The 24,551-nt window shown below is 42.3% G+C and overlaps 1 protein-coding gene across 5 annotated transcripts; it reads right to left on the reverse strand.

Annotated features, from left to right (window-relative positions):
• Nucleotides 1-268: 268 nt before the first annotated feature.
• MACROH2A2 (macroH2A.2 histone) lies at nucleotides 269-23,262 on the reverse strand. Of its 5 annotated transcripts, none has more exons than XR_011726807.1 (9): nucleotides 22,917-23,034; nucleotides 17,087-17,319; nucleotides 9,292-9,398; nucleotides 7,757-7,954; nucleotides 6,045-6,155; nucleotides 4,175-4,274; nucleotides 3,232-3,321; nucleotides 1,105-1,217; nucleotides 269-995 (listed from the first exon to the last, which is right to left on the reverse strand). XR_011726807.1 is itself a non-coding variant. In XM_071749020.1 (9 exons), the coding sequence occupies exons 2-9, from the start codon at nucleotides 17,256-17,258 to the stop codon at nucleotides 830-832; spliced, it is 1,119 nt and encodes a 372-aa protein (XP_071605121.1). In that variant the 5' UTR covers nucleotides 17,259-17,319; nucleotides 23,071-23,262; the 3' UTR covers nucleotides 269-829. The 5 variants fall into 5 exon arrangements, 4 of the variants coding, with proteins under 4 accessions (XP_071605121.1, XP_071605119.1, XP_071605120.1 ...); XM_071749020.1 differs by lacking the exon at nucleotides 22,917-23,034 and adding an exon at nucleotides 23,071-23,262 and having other exon boundaries at nucleotides 1,105-1,279; XM_071749018.1 differs by having other exon boundaries at nucleotides 1,105-1,279.
• Nucleotides 23,263-24,551: the final 1,289 nt, after the last annotated feature.

Here is a 24,551-nt window from a genome sequence, read left to right on the forward strand (position 1 = left end):
AGCCTTGAGGAGGCAATGTTAATCCTGGAACTCCACAGAATATAATGCAGCTTTGTGTCAACATCTCCACAGCAGCTTTAATTATGTCACTTCTAGTCTATACACCAAAAAGAGCCAGAAGAGTTGTGTACTAAGTGTGAGATAGCAAGCACCTAACTACAGATGCTGCTGTTGGTTTTCTTTCTTTTTTTTTTTTTTTTTCTTTTTTTTTAAGGTGAGAAATTCCTAGAGTAAAAAGTTGAGTTTATAACAATAACCACACTTGACACATCTTTTTCTTTTTTTCTTATAAAACAAACAAAATCACCACGAAATATTCTCAGTAATTACAGAGATTATTGTGAATTAAAAGCAAAACAGAAGCTCCTCATGCATCACTTCTAAAATCCTTTTCCCCTCTCTGTGGCCTGGAGGCAGAAGTTTACCATCTGTTCTCAAGGGAGGGGAAAAGGGAGCAGAATATTTTAAAGAGCTTTCTTTAAAGTGTGTCTGTGTCTGTGTGTGCATGGAAAATTCACCATTACAAGTCTAAAATGAGGTTACTCTTAAAAAATTTCTAAACTAAAATAACAAGGGACACTAAACAAACTCCTGAAAAGAGATCATAACTCAAGTGCTTAAGGTGATATAAATGGCTAGAGGAAGCTGACAGCATGAAGAAATTGGACTAAACCCCTCTCATCTCTAGTCACAGTTCTTCATCAAGTCACAACACATCACACTACTACCACTCCCCCTCCTCATCACACTGAAAAAATAAAACCCACCTCAAATGCTTTTAATACTACTCAAGTTTGTTGAAAAATAAAGTTTCATTTGGCTGCCACTGCTACTTAGTGTCAAGCTTCGCCATTTCTTGCACATAGATGCCAATACTTTCACTGTCGAAGAGCAGAAAGTAAATGTTCTTCAAGGAAGAAGAGCTGGTGCTGTCAAAATGGGTGGAAATAGCTCTTAGAGTCACCTGGGCTGCCGTCTGTTTTGGGAAGCAGTTTCTGTGTGGTAGGGTAAGAAAACAGAACAAGTGAGTGTCTGCCACCTGTGCAAGCACTTTGTACATGTGATGCTGAAAGGAAGAAGCCAGAGCTGCTGCCGAGGTCCTACCTGCCACTGGGAAACGGGGGGAAAGCCACGGATTTCAGCTTCTTGTCTTCTGCAGCTGTTAAGCAGTTCTTGATAGTCTCCTCAAGCTGCTCTTCACACTTTTCTGAGCCCCACTGTGGGATGTGACAGTGGATGACAAACTTTGCTGCTAGGCCGCTAGACTGAGTAAGTGCAGCTAACACAAATGAAAATACTGCATTTAGTTTGGAACAGAAACCACCCTGCAATGACCTCTCAATCCAAAGTGATTCCTTAATTAAATTACCTCACCAATGAGACACATAAGGAATTAAGGTATGCCACAACGGCTCCTTTGAAATTACAATCTGACTGTTGTGTCATCACTTTTGTGATCAATTATTATTTCTTTGGAGGCCAAAGAACCCGGAGCTCATTTTATTAACAAACAGTTATTCAATAATATTTTATAGCTTCCTCAATCAGCAGAGCCTCTGGATTTGTTATATGCAAAGTATGAAAACATTGCACTGAACACAGGGTCATTAATTTCCTATAGATATTTCTGCAGTGCTGTCACAGCCCTATCTGAATATTTTGAACAGGCAGCCTGCATCATCATTACAGCTCCAGAGTATTAGGGAGTAATATTTAGACCCACTTCAGACAATGACATGAAAATAAAAAAAGTATGTTGAAGGTCCCCACCAGCTATGTTCAATTAGGAATCTCAGATTGATTTTTCAGGAAATACATTCTTTCTCCAGGACCTAGAGACTCCACAGCACAGCATCAGTTTGCTTTTGTTGAAGCTGTGACTATTAGGACTTCTGAAAAGCAGCGTCTTGGGAATCTCAGGTTAAACACCCTGAAATTAGCTGTGCAAGTGTGCAAGCTGTGCAAAGATTAAAAACTTGGATTTATTGACATATCCACCATCACAGAGGAATTCTTTTGAGAGAGGAAACTGATTGCAAACAACACAAGTTTGCTGTGAGCAGCACCTGAATTCCAGCCCATTAGGCTGGAGCTCAAGTGTTGGCAGTAGACTACTTGTCATTAACAACCACCTATTGTCATTTGTCTCCAAACCAGTAGAAGGAGCAATTTCAAGCACAGCAACAAAACACAATGCTTGAGAGTGTACTTTTTTCATATCTGTTAAACTAAGATTATCTCCTTTCCTAGGACTGGCTTAATAGCATAATAGCATTCTCTGGTTAGGTACTGATGTTGACAGAGAAAAGTGGCTTACTTTGATGTTACAACATATATTTTTGATTCAATGCAAAAGTAAAGCAAAGTATCTTGTACATAATTTTTCCTGTCATTTGAGATTATAAAATGAAGCTATTCATTTAGGAAATGTAAAAAACTAGATTATTCCATGCACTGAAGTTTCTTGGGTACTGAGATACTAAGACAAACAAGGCACTGGAAGCTGTATTGCAACTTTGCTCTATATGCATCCAGCCACATTTAACCCACATGAACTGGTTGACTTTTTTTGACAAAGGAAGACAATCTCAAAATCCAAACTATTCACTACTACTGAAGTGTTAAACATTTTCAGGGAGCTCTTCTATAATTTGTATTTCTATAATGTAGCTGTTGTGCCTGGGAGAAGAGCAGCAATTGCTCTTCCAAAAAGCATGTGTGTTCTAAAGATCATATTACATCTTTATTTCTGTTCAAAGCAAGATGGTTGTTTGGATTATACTGTTCATTAAATATACATAAAGCCAGATAATTTATAAACTATGGCTGTTCTTATAGCTCTTATCTTAGACTGAGAACTGTTTCTGATCCTCACTAAGCAAAGCAGTACAAAAATGGAACGGGGAAGATGGCGCACAGGTGACAGTTTTTTCTTCATTTTTGGACTCTCACAGACAGAAATTAATCAGCTTGCTGTAACTTATGGTGGACTGAGAAGAGCAAAGACTGGATGTGCACAGCACACAGGTATCCTGTGCTACTCCCTTCTTCTTCCCTAAGCAGGCTGTCCATATCAGCCTGTACGAGATTTGTGCTCTATTTGTATGAGAAACAGAGACAATTACACCACATAAGCAAAGGCACATGTACAATCACACCAGACCAGAATGTCCAGAGAAAAGAACACAAAGAATGAGCTGTTATCAAAAGAAAGCACAGTATTCTTTTTACCTTCTGCAACTTCCAGAGGTCCTTGAGATTTGCGAAGCTCTTTCACTGTTTCTAAAAACTCCTTCCCTCCAGCCTTTTCCAATGCTTTGCCTGCAAGGACACACAGCAAGAGGCCTTGGCTTCAAAGCATAAAGCAACTCTATGTTATTTAAAACAAGAACATTGTTTACATCTTATCCTGCTCCCCCTTATCAGCAGCAGCTGAAGTTTATGTTTACCACTGTCCAGTCAAAGCTACAGTTTACTTTTTACATCCCTATATGTTAATTCGTGAAATTAATTCATAATTATCTGTAACAATGTTACCTTACTCTGGTTTATGGCTAAAACAATGAAGAATGGGATTTTCAGGACTCAGATTTGCAGCCTCCAAAATCAACTCAGCACACAAATTCTACTACTTTCCAAAATAAGCACAGATGGCACGCCAGTTAATGTCTTGATAAATGACTATATAAACAATGCTCCAAAAGCCTGCAACTGGATTCTTTGCCTCTCTGCAACTGACTGCTTATCTCTTTACTTCCCTCTTGTACATCAGCAGTAATAATATTTCCTTTTTTTTTTTCACATGAGCAGCATAAGGCTTTGTACATGTGTATTTCTACAGTATGTAAAATTTACAGTGAAAAGCATTATTAGAAGTTATTAATATATAATAACATAATGTATATATAACCAATAAAGGCCACAATAATATTTATTTGCACCTTTGCTGCTCATGTGCCTTAACAAATTATCTGTGTTTTGATTGGTGTAAGACATCATTAACAAAAGATAAACTGGTAATTAGCCTGTTATACCTACTCAGATCCAGCCTGCTTTTCAGAAGTGTTGTAAGCAGTATTTTATGGCCTGGGGAAGACTCAGATGAAAGAGGACAGGATCTCAGGCTACAGCTCCAACTCTAGATGTGTTTTTTCTGCATGTAGCAGAGCCTCACCTATTTCCTCCTTGAGGTCTATTTCAGCAGTGGTGGGGTGAACAATGCCTTCTACTTTCATGGAGCCAATATGGCTGATGTCACTCTGTGTCAGAGAAAGCTGCAAAATAATAATAAGAGAGCAGGAATAAAAATAGTAACCCAAGTGCAAACTCATTTTCATACTAAAAAACTAAAAGTGAAAGAAGGCTAGATTCAGTCTTTCAGAGATCTGCAGTTTTATTATGTTCAATATGTGTGAATCAATCTGATTTTTAGCCTTTAATTTGTACACCACTCAGACTGTTTTGTGATATACCCACAGCTTGGGAGCTTGATCCAGAAGTTGTTACAGCTAGAAAATTCCTGTTCTAGCGTGACACTTCCAAAAAAAAAAAAACAAAAAAGAAAGAAAGAAAAAGGCATAGCTAAATTAGGAAATGCAATTGTTTAAGGAGAAAAATATTAAAAATATAAAGTTTTTCTCCTATAGAAAGCACTTGCCCCCACTAAAATACTTCAGAAGCTGAGAAGAAGGGCTGAACACTATGCTGATCTACTAAGTCTTCAACACCCAAGTGATTAATTTCCCTTTGACTTCCTGGCATAAATAAAACAAGGAATGCTTTACCACCCACATATCAGGATATCAGTAACATGCCAAAAATTAATGCCTTAGGGTGCTCAAAAAGGCTGCTCCTCTGATTTCACAGCCTCATCACTTTGAACAACAACAGAGGAGAGAAACACTATCAAGAAGACTCCAGAGTTGGTGATCATGTGCCCAGCACACCTCATTTCTTCCAAGATCCACAGTAGTACATATGTCCTAACCAGAGCAATAAGCCCTGCCCATTTTAGAGAAGAAAGAGAAATTAAACAGATTCTCAGACAGGATAGAACCCTAATAAAATTTCATTTACCTAGCCAAACTACTACTTACAGCAATTTATTGGATCTAGGATGTGTCTGGCCCCATTCTACATCACTGCATTAGCAAGAGATGGGATCAGGTGGACTGAACTCTTGAATGGTGCTTCATACAACAGGATATACCACCAGTCCTGAGGGCTTACAGAAGCAGCTTCAGGAAGAACACTTTTGCCAGATGACCTTACTATTGGTAATAATTATAACAGTAACAGTATTTTAAAATCTTGACTATCTCTCCAGAATTAAATTTGTAAGAAAAACTCCAGTTTCATTCAGAAAATGAATGAAAAAAAATGAAATGGTCGAAAAATTAAGGCAAACTCTCCCCCCTATTGGTGGGTACTGAGGAAAAAAATAACGAAAATGGAACAGACAATTGGCTGTACACAAAGGCCATGCAGGTATCTTAGTGGGACAGTTTTATAATTCTGGCCAGGGGCAGTCCAACAGTCTGTGCTGAGAAGCAGGCATGCTCTGCAGCTCTGGTGAAGTCCTCAATTTGAACAGTGAAAGAATAGTGCCCCACAGCCCACTTTCAGATGGAGCACTCAGGCTTCTGGCACTAACTAACATGTAGAAGTTCTGAGTGATCCTGGGACCTGGCCCAGAAATACTCTTTTATAAATAATAAATAGTCTAGAAGGTTAAACCTGGTTTGGCACTTTATCAGGCACAGCATAGCCAAGTCCAAACTGAACAAAACTTCCATACAGTTTAGGCCAAGAAACAAATAAGTCTGGCATTCTATTATAAAGAATAGAGAGCCAAGCATTATTCTGGGTAATCTTTTATCTGCAGACATATTTTTGATACCCTCCACCACACCCATGATTTGAATGAGATTTGGCTTAAAATTTGGTACCACCATGTGAGAATGTAGAGAAGATTTGTATTGGCATTACATCAAAAGCATCTAGACTCCATTGCTAGACTCACAGTCTGTTGTAACTCTCATTACCTTTTGTCCTGGAACAAGGCTCTTGGAAGATAAGATAGTGAAACCATCCCCAGGTCCATCTTCAGATGTTGAATTTGAAGCTCCTTCTTTTTCATTATCCTTTTGTTTGCTCTATTTGGAGGGGAAAAAAGCAAGAACTCTCAAAGGACAAAAAATAAAAATCAACATCTACCATTATTCAGTAAAGAACAGATTGAATCAGTTACAACAAGTCTCATCTCCTCCAATCAATAAATTACTCAGAGCATTTTAATCCCCAAACATTATGTAACAACAGTGTTCTTCACTGTTTATGTAATGCTAACACATTAGTGGTTCATCTAAGGCACTGCATACATCTGTAGTCACATTATGAGTTGGTGCACCCACACCCATCTGTAGTTTTTCTGACAATTAAGGTTGTAGTTACAGGTGGGTGTGCTAGTTTATTTTTGCTGCTAATAGAGCAGAGCTCATACTAAATCTAACTTAGTAACTTAGTAACCCGGTCAAATACTCCATTCTGAAGCAAAAAACAACTTTATGAGCTGAAAAAAAATGATCATAAATCTCATTTAATAAATCACAGATCTGAATCCATATTGAGAGGAGCAAGCCATCACACCTATATACAAGAAGTTGGAATGACAAAATGAAATACCCAGTAGCTGAAGCTGGAATGCAAAATGCCCTGTGTGGGACACACTCCTTCATGCAGACTGGCTCATGAAGCTGCAAACCTGTATCTACCAGGGCTGCAGGAGTATCTCCTCACATCTCTCAATATCTGCTTTAAGTTATGCCAAAAAGATATAAATTCCTAGCAAGAACAAAATTCTGCATGTACACAATCAAATGTAAGGTGGTAGCTGAGATCAATACACAGAGGCATCTGTATCCTGCTAAGCAACTCTATTTTCTTTTCTACATATTCTCAGCTATTATATGTATTAAAGCTCAGAGGCCTACAGGAAGACACGCTTAATCCAAGTTTAAAAAATCTATGTCAAAGGTTAATATAATTTAATTCTAACCAATCAAAAATTTAGCAGTATTTTAAGATGCATGTTCTGGAATTACAAACTAAGAGCACTGATCTGGGTTACTGCTTTATCAAATTTAACCGCTTTGAATGGTGGTAGAGGATGGGCAATTGTAAGGGAAGGTGCAGTGGTCAAGTTCTCATTCCTTTATTCTTCACACTGCTCTTTTAAGAACCAGTTACAACAGCACATCTAAGAACACATGCAACAAAGAGCTTGTAAAAATGACAGTTCTGTACCATGTCAGGACAAGTTCTCTGGACAGAGAAAAATCTTTAACAGCAACCTGGTAACTGTACAAGGCTGAAGATGTGGCATTTCTTAGGCAGAAAATGTTTTAAAATACAGCTTCCTTCAGTTTTAAAGTTGGAGTTCACTGCCACACAGCATGGAGATGAAGAGATTCAACAGTTACCACGAAAGTATTTCAATGGGTGACATGGAAATCTGAAAAGTTTTCCTCAAAGCTTTCAATGGTTTTGTTACCAAAATACATTACAAAAATACTGTGTTTGCCTTTGTTTCTAAAGTTCAGAGAAAAAAAACTATTACCAACTCCTGCCTCCTATTCCTAGTGGTTACAAACAAACAATATAGAAAGGCTAATTTATTTCTCTTGAAAATCTTACATTAGTTTTGATCCACTCCCTCTCCCAAACCTCTGAAATCCTGTATCTGACTCATGCTTACCTTTTTGGGTGGCCGGGCTTTGGTAGACTTTGTCTTCTTCCCACTCTTTTTGTTCACCATGGATTTCCTTCCCTTCTTCTCAGGAGCAGGTGAAAGGATGGTCTCAGACTTGCCTTTGGCACCCCGTTTCTTGGCTAGAAGCTCTGGCTGAATTCTGGGCAGGACACCTCCACTTGCAATAGTCACACCTTTCAGCAACTGTAAGGAAAAACAACATAAAGAGCACATTACAGGTGCTCAAAGTCTGCACTTGAGCTACTTTTGCAATATTACATGCATGCAAGTAAAGTCTACAGTTCTCAAAGCATTGTGTCTCATCCCTTTGTCATGAACAAAACCACCCCCAAAAACTATGAGGGAGAAAATCCACAATAGCAAGAAACCTGGAAGGTCAGCCAGCACATCCCAGAGAATCCTGTTAGTGTACAGGTCAGCCACTCCTCTCTTTCAGTGCTGGTCTTTCTGCATACATGTCCTTGGTGACTCTCAAGCAGTGAGTGAGGGTAAGAGGAGACAATAAGCACCTGCAGGCTGCTTTAAAAATGATCGCACCACAGCCCTGATCAAAGAACAACTGGTTGTAGATCCTTTTGTCAGGGAAATAAATTCAGCATGAGCCCCAAGAACATGCTTTGCAGAGCTGAACAACAGGAATGGGCTGTGTCATTAGGTGCAGGACAAATCTGGCTAATTCCTGAGGGACAGCAGTAGATCTAGTCCCTAATTCATAGGCCAGTGAACAGGGAAAGGGCTGGCAGGGTTAGCATGCTTTTCCCTCTCTCCTGGCCTCTCTTTTGACATCTCAGTCCCCCTGACTGGAAACAGAGCTTGATGACTTCACATGCACCACATTTTCAAATTAAGTGCAGGAATCTTTCAAAGTGTGAATGATGTCATCTATCATCATGTGGGGCCAGAAACAAGAAGAGATCCTCTGATGCAGAATGAACCATTCTGGAACCCCCTCAATGCTGCAATTCACAGCCCATGCCATGATCTCTCTTCCCACTCGACAAGTTTAGCAGAAACAACTCCACAAGTGATCCTCAGAGTCAAAGCACTACAAACCACAGTCTGGGTGCTAATGGGGCCTGGGCACACAGAGCAGGAGGCAGTCCTGGAGGCAGCAATAGCAGAAAGTGAGCCAGAACCCTGCCCAAGATGGGTCCTCACAGATTGTATAATAGAAAATACACATTCCTGCATCTTTTGAAGAAAGTTCTTCCATGTGGAACATTTTCTTTACATATTAGATGCCTCCAAGTTAAAAATTAGGCATCAAGTTTACCCTGTTCAACAGGACTCAAAGAGTTATGAAAGAAGCAAAAATTATATCCAGAGGATTTAAGATGAAAATGTTCTCTTCTGCTTGCTTGCAGAACCTTCCTTTTTGCTTTTATTCAGTCTTGTCTTCTTCTACTATAAATGATTGTCATCTTATTTACGTGTCAGGCTAAACTGTTTCTTATCTTCCATGGTAGCGGCTTCATTCAGGCCACAACATGTAACTCTCACACTGAAATGCAAACAGGTACCTGATTAAGTTCCTCATCATTTGCAACTGCCAGAAGGATGTGTCTGGGGGCGATTCTTCCTTTCTTGTTGTCCCTTGCTGCATTTCCTGCCAATTCTAGAATTTCAGCTGTAAACACAGAGATAAAAAGTAAGAGGTAAAGAGCAAAAAAACCATAAATTATGTACACCCTATATCCACATTTTTATTATCCATCTACTTTTTCAGGGGTGTTTCACAATTTAAATGGTCTTTGCTACTGAAAGACAGAAACCAAACCACATTAAATATATTTGTAAATTTATGTGTAATAATTTGTCCTTCCTAATTCCCTGAAGGATAGCTAGCAGAAAACACAGTAAGCTTAGCTGATGTAATTTTTTCCTGAAGTAGCATTATTTCCAAAACCCACAAAAGACCCTATAAAAATGTACATCAACAGTCCAAAAGTTAGCACTAACCCTGTAACAATAAAACAGTAACGCATGCAATAAAACCCCAAATCTAGTGCAGACAGTTTGGACAAAACAGCAAGGATTCTCAGGACCAGGTAAGACGAAGACTGAGGTGCATTTAAAGAAATAATTTGAAAGCCAACAAACTAGCCAGGCAATGCTGCAATTCTGCATTAAATGGCATTGAAAATCTGTGAGAAGCTTCATTTCAGAACAAGGTATAAAAGGTTTGACTTAGAGGCAAGCAGAGACACCATAAGAGCTTCAAATGCATGAACCGTTGGTTGAAATTTCCTTCTAGATCTCTGGGAACACGAGTTCATTTCAGAAGTAGTTTCTCTAAATGTGCAGTAACATTTACTATGTGACTCCAGTCATTGAGCTTTTCCTTATTGTTTTACAGGAAACACAGACACATCTTTTTTCAGTTTATTTAAACCAGTATAATTCATTAACTTACACAGTCTGGCCCCTACTGAGAAGTTATTTCTCAGGTAAGAATTCTACTGAAACACTGAGAAGGAAATAGGGAATGTTTTGTTCCAAATGATCATAAAAATCATATTCACATCTTGTTTCATCTTAAAAGTATCCAGTGTCCCTGCCTTCTGGCTTTTTTTGGTTTTTTTCTATTTACATCTGTCAGTAACAGGGGTGAGAAAGTTACAGCCTATCCTATTAATGATACCTTCCTCCTTTTTATCAACTAAATAAGCAACTGTAATTTTTATAAAAGAAAAAGCTAGTTCATGAAAAAGCTAGTGGAAATCCCCATAATGCTCTCTGGCTAAAATCCAAAGGATTTCAACAAGAGATTTATATCTCGGTTCATGGGAAAAATACAAGCTTGCAATTTCACTCAGAATAACAAAAGTGTCACACAGGTGTTTTTGTCATACAGTTTTTACTCCTATACAGCATATGTTCTGAACTGAATGTTGGAGATGTAAAATCTGTTGTTTAGAATAATGTGCATATTTGCAATGAATTTCAGTTGAGAACTTAGAATGATTAATGCAAAACTTTCAAGAAACATTATCAAATTAGCAAAGACAAGCACTTAATTTTAGGGAGCATTGGCACTGTAGTAGTAATAATTAGGGCACTGCTGTGAGGAAAAAGCAGCATGTGTGATCTGATAATCAGAAATATTATCACACCACAAATACACACTGAGTCTAGTAGCACTAGGAGTTAGGGTAGGAACCTCTGTCCTGGAATTTCCTGACTTAGGAGTGTTTGACTCGGATTTCAGAGGAGACTGAAAAAAGATTCTGTGCAGTCCAGCTATATTCACTGCTGTGGAGTCTGGAAGTTCCCCCAGACCTCTGCAAGTGCAGCTAAAGCAGCAGCAGACAGCAGAAACAGACTGCCATCCACTGGGCAGACCAGCATGAAGCAAGAAAAGAGACTCAGACTTCTCCAGTGAGTTTTGCAGCTTGGTGCTGATAGCAGAGCAAGATTGCATTGGAGGGGGCAGAGGGGAAACCAAACCAAACCAAACCAAACCAAAAAAAAAAAAAAAAAAAAAAAAAGGCAACATATACTTACCTGTGTGGTAATTCTGAAGTTCTTTCAGATGTGCCAACAACAGGCACATCCTGCTACCTGTGTGCTCACCCAGGTTCTGGGTCCTTTGGCCAGCAGCATCCTGATGGTGCACTCAAATGTCCTCTGCCTAATGTTAAGAGCAAAAAATGCAGAACACTCAAATGCCAGCCCTCTACCACAGGACACTGGTAAGAAGGGAATCCAAGGAGAGATGATGTATGGCAGACTGTGTAATATGCATATTACTTATCAAAGGATGACAATTATTTGCATGGGTAAATAATTGCCTTACCTCCTTCTACCAATTGCCTTTATGCATATTGCTCTAATGCTGAAGGCATTGATTCAGTCTTAAGAACATAAAATGGCACTTGCAAAATGCAACACCAAATCTGCAGGCCTCGGTTGTTACATCCTCTGCTGATAAGAACAAATCCCTAAAAAAACAACCATTTCAAGCAGAAATATCTTGACAGTTGAGGTTACCTGAACTCTAACGAGACTCGACTGAGAATACAGATCCTGTAAGTAAGTCCTCTGCTATAACAAGCTCTTTTGAAATTGGGCACCTTGATATTCTCAGACATGTTGGTTTTACTTTGCATCCTCTCAGCAGCAGACATTAAGAACCAAAGTGGAAGGTGAAATAATCTTGCTTCAAAATTATTTTCATCAAGATTCAAAATCTACACAAGATGCCTCCACACTGGGAGCATAATTTCAGAGATCTTCAGTGCAGACAGCTAGAAGCTCATTTATGCACTCTACAGTTAAACCTCAAGCTCAGACAGACACTGAGGGCATGCCAACAGCACAGTGCTCAAATCTACCCACTGACACTACCCAACATCCACTCTAAAAGAGCCTTTTATCCTGTCTGATAAACACTTGGGACAAGGGAAGAACATAACAGTCTTCCATCTGACATAAGCAGCAGCCAAGCTGCATCCTGAATGAGATTACATTTTCTTATCCTGTCACATACAGGAAAAAATGGTTTCTCTAGCTGATGGATAAAAAAGTTTGGAGTGTCTGGCAACTAAAAGCATCATAGCCAGAACAAAGTTATTTGCTCAGCTGAGCACAGCTCAGGTATGTGAGAACTACTGACAACAGAAAGATATCAGACAGGTTATCTTGTTCTCCACTTCCCCTTTAGAATAAGGTTTGACAGTTGCTGTTACACTACCATGTACAAATCTACCCAATAATAGCTTTGCTCTGAATCAGATGATGGAGTCCTTAGTCCTCCATTTGCAAGTATCTGCTCCATCTGTCCCTTGACAGCAAATGAGTAAAACAGACAGAGGTGTTTGCCAGCTGGTGTCCCTTGAAGAAGAAGGTATTTGCTGGTGTGGTATTCTGTCCCAGTTTAGGGAAGGTGGCATTCCACTGACATTTTCTGTGAGTTCCTCTGACCAGCACACCATCCACATCTTCTGCTTCCTAAGCAAGAAGCATCTGTATTCTTTGCCTGCATTTTGGGAAGGTGCATTACGGGGCACATGCAGCTGATGTTTCATTTAGATGATGATGCTTGTTGCCAGCCTCGTGCATGCTCAGAGCATAGTCCAGGATGCATCTGTTGCAAAGTTCATCAATCCAATGGAACCAAGGCCAATTTTTCATGGAGTTTTAACTCTGAAGCCAGTAGAGCTCAACACTGTTCCCATGAACACACCCTTCTGGATAGGAATTAAGCTGCAGTTTTGCAATATGTTTTTCAAGCCTAAGATCTAAAACAGCATACAGAGATTAGGAAAAAAAAAATAAAAATAAAGCCTTAGAACACTGATGAGATCTTCTTCACAAAAGCTTACCAGTTAAGGTAAAAGTACCTCTTCTTGAGATACATTGAGATGATTGCAGGCACTTTAACTATGGGGTTGCCAAGACAAAGATTTGGAATTGACAATATCTGTCGGGTACAACCACAAGTGAATTTGCATACAAAGGGAAAAGTGTGGATCTTATAGCTCCTAACACAGAACATGCAAAAAAGCCAAAGGGCAGTCTGACCCACACATGGCAACTGGGAAGAAAGGATGCTCAAGATGAACATGCACTACCCAGATGTTGCCAGTCAAGAGGCTCAATGCTTCAGGGCAACCAACAGACCACGTGCAGGGCTGATCACCCACAGAAGAATCACTGGTCCTGGATAAATGCTATCAGACAGCTCTGGTCCTGTTTGGCCCTTCCAGCCTCATCAACCTTGCCCCTATTCCAGCCATGACTTGCTTCCCCAGCTCCATAGCCCGTTCTCCATTCCTCAGCAATCCACACCTGAGACTTGTATCTCAGTTTCCTTTCCTGGATGGTCTCTGTTTCTCCCATCCCAGAACACAGGCTCAGTGTTCCTTTCTAGGTTATTCATTATCAGCTTCATCCAATCTTTGCCTATGCCCTGTTTTTCCAACTTACTTTCCAGCTTCCTGGCAGGATTTTTTAACACCCCTTGTCATTTATTTGCCTATCTATTCGACTCTCCCCACTAGCCAGATCCATCCCCAGCTCTGTCTCTAACATCAATATTTTTCTCCCATAACCTTTGTCTCCCCAGGATGTTACAATCTATTCCCAGTCTCCTCTGACCAATGTGGAACCTGTTCCTAGCCTCATCTGCTTATCCAGTTAGTTCCAGCCTGCCCTTCCCACTTCATGGACACATTTCAGCCCATGAGGTTTCTTATTTAATTCATTAATTTAATTAATCTCTTCAGCTGAGAGTTTGGGGCATGCTCCATTGCTCTGGGGGGGATGATGCATAAGCAGGCTGGGCAGCACTGGGAGAGACTGGAGCATGTGCAGTGAAGAGAAAAGACTCCATGGATTTTAGCTGTTGAAATCAAAGAAGTCTCTTCATGAGCAACCTGTCATTTTTGCAGAGTTAGTTTGGCCAAACCAATTTCTCTGGGGTGGCAGAGATCACCCTTTTCATGAAGCATTCTTTGCTCAAATATAGAGAACGACCCAGGTGAACAGAAGTTTCCAGAAATGTTCTAACAAAAAATCATTGTTCAACTCGTTTCTGTGAAGCAGTTTAAGAACAAGAATCCCTTACTCCCACCCTCACAGATCTAGCCTGAAGCAGTAGCAGGAGTTGAGCCTGTGTAGCCACCATTTCAGAGCTGCGAGTCCATGAGAGAGAACTGGAATTTGCTATAGGAAGTATCAGATAATGTTAAAAAACTTTAACAGTTTAATATGTAATAACCTGTTTGACAACAGCCCTGGAAAAGGACATTTTGTGTCTAAAGGTTTCCCAAAACCAAAGACTATATTCACATACATATATTAGGAATAAGGATATCAGCAGGCTTAGATGTTACAACATTGTTTTTTTTAATAGAACTATCCATCTTTCTGATCTTTACAAACAAAATTCTGGATGGAGCACAGAAACCTTGTTTTGGAAAGACCACTATCAATAAGCAATAGGTGTTTGCTCAGGTGTTTGACTCCATCTTGCTACAGCATATGCAGGGTTGGAGTGAGAGGGAGCCAAGCAGCTTACAATAATATTCTCTTAGAGTTTATGTGGGCCCCCAGCCTACACATCTAGCAACTGTCTTGCTTGGTTGATCACACATTTTTTTTTTTTTCTGAAACAAAATGCAGGCCCATTATCTGCCCTTGCCATGTTAAAGATTTAAATTAAGCTGCACTGACTAGCCAGAAGCAGAGCCAACATATACACTGTTCTAGTTCAGGTAATAGGTAAACACTGCTGCACTGTATGTTATAAAAAGATGACCATAACTCAGTCTGCACTACCAAAGTGCTGCCTATACCAGATGTGCTGCTAACAATTTATTACTACACCTTCAAATAATCACCACAGCTCAGAACCAGCATCTCCAAATGTTTATCCTAGAAACTCCTTTGAATGTTATAGGTCCCTGTGGAGTGGGAAAAGGAAAAAAGCCTTCCTCTCCAGACTGAAGGTCAGCAGACTCATCAAGCAGCATGTTATTCATTTACACAAGTTAGTGTAATTTGAAAAACCTGGGTGATATTGTTTCCATCTTGCAATACCCAGACATTTAGAAGTCTGTAGATGATTTCTAAGGGATTTGACAACGAAGTAAAGCAAACACATATGGCTATAGAGAAATTTGTATTTATGATCCTCCTGAAGAGGCCTGAACTTCCACTAGAAAACATACAGAGGCTTACCAGCAAAAACAAGGCTGAAAATCCCTGTGGTAGAGCAGGGGAGCAATAAGAGCTATGAACCCTCCCCTTTTCCCCCTGCCTGCAGCCTCTGAAGCATCTCTGCTGAGCAGCACTCCAGGTTGCAGGCAGCAAACAAGCTCTGCAAGTCACGGACTTCCCTGGTACAGCTCCACTGAGAGAGAGATTCCTGCAGTTACAAGACTTCATTTTTATTGTACAAAACAGAATTGTGCAAATATGACTATATGTATGTTCTTAAGGAAGTAAAAGATCTTCTCCAAAATCACTTAGAGAACCGATCTGTCTCTATGATGAAACAATCTTAGCACATACAGGTTTGTTCTTACACAGTAAAATGATGCTCACCCTCTTGGATTTTGATATTGCTTTTCAGTGATGTATAGTTTTATTTTAAAACTAGTTCCCTTTTTTGGACTTAGTACTTGAAGAGCTGGGGACAAACATAAATGCAAACTCTAACATTTTGTTTACATTTTTGCCACACAAGCAATACTTTTTCTCTCCAACTCCAGAAGCAGCCTCAGAAAATAAATCCTCATCCCGCAATTAATGATGACAGGTACAGAGGTTTCTGTAACATGCTACCAGGCATCATCAGAAATTTAAATTATTAATAGTGAAATAGTTACTATTTCGTATTTTATCCACACCTTTGAAAGCAAATACTGTTTTTATTGTCTGGTAGGAAGAACAGGCTTTCATATGTAAAAAAGACAGCAATATTTGCACAAAGACTGTTATACAGTTACATGGACAACCAGATCCCACGCAAACTCCTTTTGTGCCACCCTGGAAATAAACTATGTTGCTGAAACACAACTCACTCAACTAATTCCATCCAGGCTTGCAACTCCTCACAGATTCTCTAATGCACCTCAGTCTTGATCTGTAACACCTAAATAGCCTGAACCAGAATCCTCTCTCCACTGGGCGTTGGGATAATTTGCTAAGGTGCTATGTTCCACAACTACACTAGAAACCAAGCAGATATGATCACGGAGCAGTCTGAAACATTGCAGTACAACACAGTAGATTCTATCACCACCTGATACCTGCCCCTTCCACTGAAGTCAGCTTCAGAAGGAAAGAAAACCCAGAGTATGTGGAAGAATTTAAACCTTGATACAGTTTCTTTATACACTTCGGCAAGCCAAAAGGACTTTTAAAAATAGTAGTGAACAACCTTAAAAGTTCATAACACTGTGACGCAGTTCTGCAAGGAGAAATGTAGCCAGCAAAAGGGAATTTGTTTGCTTAAAAAGCACAATAGATGTACAAGGTGGGTTTGTCTGGTTTTTTTTCATCTGGATATAATAAAACCCTAATTCATACCGGTTTTCACTTGCACAGAAACTACCTAGATGTGACTTCTCACTCTACAAACAAAAAAACCCAATCCTTCCAGCTAGTGATCAAGCATGGTGCCTCTAGAGGAGAAGATTCCCATCTTTAGCCTCTTCAAGAAGCAAATTCATCTTAGCATCTTAATCAAATTTCAACCAATCCTGCACTTGCCGAGCCTGAGTTTCAGAACGCACTCATATCCCATCCCACCGATATCCCTGGCTTCTGTGTGTGATCAGCACTTCCAGGATGAGGTTCTTGGTTTACCTGCTAGGTACTCTATGACAGCTGCCATGTAAACGGGTGCTCCAACCCCTATCCGGTACTTGTAGGTTCCTTTCTTCAGGTACCGCATCATCCTCCCCACCGGGAAAATAACGCCCGCCCTGCTCGAGCGGGAGAGCTTGGACATTTTCTTCTTCCCACTTCGCCCCGACATCTTCCAGCTTTGTGCTTTTCAAGTTGCTGGTGATCCTTATCCCAGTGCTCAAATTAAAAAACTGCAAGGAAAAAAAAAAAAAAATGGGATTGGTGTTCAGCATGTAAGAAACATCTTTATACACTATCTTGTCTTTCCAGTAGAAAAACATCCAAACCCACTCTTCAATACCTGTTAAAGCTGAGATATTACTCATTAAAAGCTGGAGAACTGGAACCTTTGCTATAGGTTTTCTTTTGATTACTACACTGTTACTGTAGCAATATCACAGAAAAAATGGTTTTGAGAATATAAATTAAAAATAAATGATCCAATGTACAATACATTAATATTTTTTTTTTAAATAAGAGAAAACATACAAACCACAAATCACACCAAGGCAGACATCCACTGCATGGAAGATTGCCATGCTGAGTGTTAAATTTAGCAAGTTAAAAGCAGTTAAGAACTGGAACAGTGGACAGCTTTAAACAAGCTGAAAAGCAGATATTGGGGCCACCACTAAGTAGAAGTTGTGCTGCTCACACACAAGGAGCCAATACCTACCGACAAACACACTGCTTCCTTCACAGATCTTTTATACAGGCAATTCCACACTGGGGGCTGAAGAGGAGAAGCAGGCAAGCAGCAATGCTTCCAGCACCTCCTCTCCCACAGCCAGAGCCTCGGGAACTGAGCCCTTGGGGGCTCACAGACTTCAGGGCTTTCATCATTTTCCCCGGATCACCTTTCCAGCAGCTCCTGGGAGCCCCAGAGGCCTCCTCCTGGGAGCTAAGGGGAAGTCTTTAATCTCCCATCTTAAAAGGACTGCCTACCAGGTTTTTCTGTCCATCAAGCCACAAAAGATGTGGGTTTTTTTCCCCTGTATTAAAAGCTAGTCTAATTTATACATAGGAGCAAAGAAAACAAATTTAATTTCCTCCTTGTTTTTCTGACAACAGTGAGATTGCAGGTAATCAGAACACAAACCCTGGAGTCAGCCACTCCTTCAAATTCTGCATGCAACCATAGATACACCTCTAGTTCTGACTTGCAACCACGAAAGAGGAAATTTTCACTATGTTTCCAAAAGTTGTTTTATAACTCTATTTTGATAGCTCCCCTGGTGGTCTAGCTGTGATCCTGGCTACAACACAACAGATCAAGATACACTCCTCTGAAAAAAAGAAAGAGTATGTCTGCCACAGATGGCATTTCTGCCACTCGAGGCACAGATGGTTAATTCCCAGTATCCACTCCCCTCTTTGAAATAAGGAAACAAAAGGAAGGAGGTAATTTGAAAAATTCAATTTATTCTGTGGGCATGATAACAAAAGTTGGGAAGAATTTAAAAAATAAACCTATTACCTCAAAATTGATGGTGCTCATCATCTCATTGCGAGTTCCCTGTGAACAGCCTGCAAGGAATTGTGAGTGGTGGTAAAAGAACACATGTAGCAATGAGAACCCAGAAAGGTGGTAAGAATGATCAGATGTCTGACAAAGTAATAGGGACAGAGAAAAGAAGCTGGGAAACATTATAATAATCTTTAGAGACATAAAAAAGGTGGATGTAGTTGTGTTCCCTACAAAAATAATGTGGAAGGCAGGACTCTTAGAAAAGCTGTGTAGCAGGGAGGAGAGGGGAGCTCTGGACTTGGTCTGAGAGGGAGGTGGCAGAATCTTCCCATCTGGACAAGTTAGTATAAAACAGTGAGAGATGGGATGTCAGAAATGGAACAGGCAGTGTTGGATTTGCCTCGAGATGGGAGGATGGATGAGGGGATCTCTCAAGGTTCCTCCCTCCAGACATCTTGCTCTATGAAATCCACAATCTGTGACCAACCCTTTTTAAACTTTCTGTTTCCTATTATGCTACCAATTAACCCTTATGAAGTGTCCTCTTCAATTTGTGGTAACTGACATTCAAATTAAAGAAGATATGTAGGCTGGGAATTAGTTTTCTATCTGCCAAAGGAGCAAACTGCTGGAACAACCTTCTCTTATGAGTAATACGAGCAATAATAACTCAATTCAAGGTGGGGCTTAATGTTTGCACTAGGATATCATCTGATTCCTGTAATACCAGCAGCACATTTTCAGTTCTGCACTGAATTCCCTACAGAGAGCCAGGCTGAAAGAGTACACAGCAAGCAACCACATATCAAAATAATATTAAGCTAATCTCTCCTATATGTGCTCCCGTAGTACCGCATCTTAACTGTGTGTAAAGCAATGAAGAAAAAAAAAAAACCAAAAACCAAACATCATGAGTTTGCATCCACATAAACTACTGTGGTGGCACTTGATATCTCTGACAGAAATTTAAAACATATTCACATAGCAAAGCACACTGGGGCAAGCTGTTGCATTATATACATTTTTGTTTAATTAATCACTTCTGGCTCATGCTTCTGTTGCCTCAGCAAACTTTCCACCTCTGTCTCTACCCCTTTCTTTTTCCCTTTTCTCTCACAGCAAGTCTTGGTTGTTTTCTCCCCTGCTGCTATGGTAAGCTTTGGAATCCCAAAAACATTTTTCCAAATTTTGCAAGAGCCTAAATACAAAAGAAGTTTCAAACTCTAACACTGCCTTTTTTGTCTTCGCAATTTACATGGACCAGGGTGTACTGGGGAGTGCCATATACAACAGCAAGGTCTTGTCTCATCTGGAATCCCATGGAAGCAACTTCGGGTAGAAAGCCAAGGTATGGCACAGTCACATCTGCCAGAATACAACTCATGTGGACCTGGACAAAGAAATGTGGTACACTGGGCTTGCTACACTACAGCCTACACCTTGGAGGGTGGACACCAAGGGTCACAGGTGACCATCAATCCTTGGGACCTCAACTCTTGCACAGAAGAGCTGCGTGTCATCTGCAGCAAGGCCCCAGGAATTTGGGCTCTGCTAGCTCATTCCTCCCACAGGCAGGGATTTGGTTTACCTTGGAGGATTGCACATCAGCTCAGCCCAGACACGTATGTGATGCACTCACCTGAACCAATCCAAAGCTCTCTTTAGATGATATAGCTGATCAGTTGGAAAGGACTTGAGTCTACCCACACTAGTTCCCCCACTGCCAGCTGATTCATCATCTCTACTTTCACACTAGCTATAAACTACAGTCTCCATGAAAAAAACACAGCCCTGTCATTTCTGTGAAGTCCATCCTCAGTCAGTGAGAAGAACTGCATCTATATCTGGCTACCACGACATCATGAGGCTTGGGCAATTTAAAGCAATTAATGTTTCCAATCCCTCAGTTGGTCACGGCACACTCCTACTCTGCCATGACTCCAACATCCCTGTGTTGCTATGGGGAATTCAGTAGATGCCACATCTCCCACAGCTCTCTACAATATAATGAATGTAGGGCAGACTTTTGCAAGCTGGGCCTTGCTCTGTGATTTACATCTTCTTCAGAGCCCAAAACAACCAGCAATATTTCCCTTCTTCCTCCCTGCCACTCTCCAGAGGGTCTGTCCACTACAGATACTAACACCTCATTTTCTTTCACCATGGTTATACATGAGGAGTGATGACTGCTGCACATGGACACTGGAACAACACAGGGACAATTCCCCTCACCACCGTACAACTTGCATCCCACAACACATCCTGACAGATCAAGGTTTACCAAAGTAACCTTAAAACCACCTTTCAGTCCTTCCTATACAGGTGCTCAGAAAAACAAAATATCATCATCATCTTTAGGCAGTAAGTGCACATTTAATTTTTTAAAAGGTAAGAATAACCTTCAGACACAGAAACAGATTGTGACCTCCATCTGAGGCTGAACTTTAACATCTGGCAAGGAAGCAGTTTCAGAGATTATCATGTCAAGATCTGGCAAGAAAGCATGGATACACACTGGAAAGTTCCATGCATTACAAAATACCTAAGACACATCAAACCTATGTTTTCCTTGAAAGAAAAAAAAATCATAGAAAGCATTTTCATAAATGAAAGCTTAGTTTGCACAACATAGCACCAAAACTCTTGAAACACAGGTGGAAAGAAGTAAATTCTGACTGTTGCTCTTAATATCACACACAAGACAGAGCTAGGCTAAGCTAATAGCTACACCAAATACCAAACACACACTAGCAACTACTGTTGCCAGCTAAATATTTGAACGATTAGGTAAATTGCCAGCCAGACTAAAACAGCTGGCACTGCAGTTTATCCTTCTGGCCTTTACAAGTGGCTACATAATCTGGGAGACTAAAATTGATCTCAGCATGTCAAGCACCCTTACTCAGACAACTTGAGGTTCAGCAGCAGACATTACACTGGAACCTACAGCAGAAACTCACAGAAGCTAAAATGCTCAGGCACAGCTGGTGTCCTGGCTAACAGCCTTCACAACGCTTGGTACCAGAAGCATTTTTCCTTAATTTATTCACCAATAACAGCTCGGACACCATTTCCACATGGTTCACCTCTGCTCAGCGTCCAGGAGTCCTCACTTAAAAAACTGAGAAAACTTGAATTCAGCAGGCAGAGGCTAAAATCAAGGGTGTGCAGGACTATAAACACACCTGCACTTCCCTCACCTCCAGCCTGGGATGGGAGATGTCCTTGTTAGGAACTGGCAAGCAATCCAAACCCATTCTATCTGGGGGTCACCATGTGGCTGCACGCCCGCATACAAACACCACTTCACGAAAATAACTTGGGAGCCCTAACGTGAACCTTGTTGCCTGAATAAAACAGGAAGAGGCAACCATAGTGTTATTCAGCGGGAAACCAATACATCTCCTGGACTTAGCCTGCTCCAAACCTACAGACACGCAACACGTTCCTAAGAAAAGCCGCTTCACGGACCCCGCGCAAACCGGAACCGCTGTCCCGCCCTCCCAGCACAGGAAGGCTGACGTGAAGGGTCCGGGCATCACTCGGCCTTCTTTGGACCTTGCTGAGAGGTGCCGAGCTCTCGGGGACCAGCCCGGTCACCTCCGGTTCCCCAGAACCACCCCGGGACCTCTGAGGAGCGAACGCGACACCGCCCGGCACCGGCACCGGCAGCCCCGCCCCGCGCACGCCGTTGCCTGGACACGCCCGCCCCGCCCACTTCTCCCCATTGGCCCACACGCGGCGCCGGGACCTCGGCCCTCGCCCCGCCTCCCCCGATGATTGGCCGGCGCGTAGCCTAGGGCTCGGAAAGAGCACGCTGATTGGTCAGCGTCCGGTGAGCGACGGGCCGGAGGGGGTGCGAGGGCACATCGCATGCGCGCTCCGTGTCTGTCCGCGCAGGCGCCCTGAGGCACGGCGAAGGGGAGGGGGGGAGCGGCCGTCGGCTTTCCCGCGCAAACGCTCCCCCCCACCCTCCCCTCCCCACGCCCCCTCCCCAGGGAGGCCTCGCACCCCACACCCCCCAGCACCCTGACACCCCCTTCCCGTCGGGCCGCCCCCCCCAGTCCCAGCCGTCCCCTGCGGCGGTTCCTCCCCAGAGCCCTCCCCTACCCACACGCCCCCTTCCCCTCTAGCCACCCGGTACCTTTCCCCGGCCCGGACACGGCCTGGGTCCTCCCGGGCGGCGTCAGAGAGGAACGAGAGCAGCGGCAGAAGGGGGAGGAAGAGGTGGGTCGGGGCGGTCGGGAGTGGGGAAGAGAGGAGACGAGAGGAGCGGGCCTCGACACCGCTCCGGAGCCCCCGCGCCGCCTCTCACCTCACCTGCCGTCGCCCGCCGTCGCCTCCTTCTTCTTTTCCTTTCTCTTTTTTCTTTCCTCTTTCTTCCTCTCTTTTTCCCCTTCTCTCCTTGCCCCCTTCTCCTCCCCCCCTCCCCTCCCCTCCCCACTTCTCTTTCTGGCTCCCCCACCCCCCGCACCGTCGCTCCGCCTCAGCCGCCGGCTCTCCTCCCGTATTGTATGTTTCGATGGCGATGGCGGCGGCTCCTCTTGAGGGGGGGTTGGAAGGGGTTTCCTCTTGCTCCTCATACCGCCTCTAGGAGGAGTCACTGCAGTCCGGGCCTGCAACAACCCCCCTATCGCTGCCTCCCTCCCATACATCGCCCCGCTCCTCCTTGACCGGGCCCCAGGGCTGCTGCCGCCGCCTTCCCACAGGCACCCCCTCCCCGCCTCTTCCATCGCTACCCGTCCTCCCCCTCCATCCCTTCGCAAGCTCAGGGCAGAAAGGGCTCCCCTGACCCCAGTCTCCACCAGCCATTGGGCTGGCATCCGGCGGGAGCAGAAAGGAAGCCAGCCCGGCTTCCCATTCTTCCCCTGGATGAAGGACTTGGGGAGCCGTAGAGGCTTCGAGGCACTCCCAGCACGGGCTCTCCAACATCAGCTCCAGGATAGATTTTGAGGTGTCCTCCGCCCACCCTGCCCAGTTTTTGTTGGGAACGGAGCTGCCCATCCCCGTATCCCTCAGGCAAGGTGACCTGCGCAGCTTGGTACAGCGCGGCTCGTCCGAACGTTCCAGCGTCCCCAAACGGGCTTAAAACGGCCGTAACAAAGAGTGCTGGCAGCTCTTTGTGTCTTGGTAGCGTTTAAGGCATTCGCAAGCTTTTGAACTCGCCCACGAGGGCTGCAAACGTAACTTGTTCTCTAAATGAAAGCTGAGGGGTTAGTTTATTTTTTTTTTCCCCTGCAGTTGCACGGATTCAAGAGCTTGAGCTCTAGTGTAGGCAATAAGTGATTGTATTGCTTGGCTCATTATGTCTGTTGGCAGCACCAAAAACCATGGTCACAGGCTGATGCAAACAAAAGGGTGCAAGGCTACACCTCCTCAAATCGTATCTGATATTTTTACAAGAAAGTGGGTGTAGACCATCGTTTTTGTACAAATACTTTGTATTGTACTGATTACACCTCGGGTATTTAGGGGACACAGTTAAGCACTAGAAGATGCAGAGTAGTTTAGGAGGGTAGCTGGGAACAAGAGAGCAGAGCAATGAAGAAGCATCCAGGCTTTGTCCCTCTTAAAAAAAAAATTATAAAGATTCACTGGCTTTGTGGGGTTTGCATTTGACTCTGCCAAAGTAAGCTTTTGTCGTGCTCAGTAGGGGGAAAAGCAATGAAGTATTCCTCCAGGTTACAGTAATTGTGGGCCAAGCCAACAATGGAAGAAAGAAGGCATGAATTGAGAACGTTGGATTTCCTCAACTGGGCTGTTGTCCTGGGGAAATCATTTCACTAACAGCAACTGTATTTTGACCATCATTAAAATGGAAATAAAGTAACCTCTCCTTTATTTAAGCAAGCCATCCAATCAGTAAAAGGTCTAACACATTTCTGTTCATTAATGCTTTGCAGTCTATTCTTGCCCGTTTTTGAAAGCAAGGTCAAAAATCTTTGAAATCATTGA

This window comes from Heliangelus exortis, chromosome 7 (genome assembly GCF_036169615.1).
Source record: "Heliangelus exortis chromosome 7, bHelExo1.hap1, whole genome shotgun sequence".
NCBI lineage: Eukaryota > Metazoa > Chordata > Aves > Apodiformes > Trochilidae > Heliangelus > Heliangelus exortis.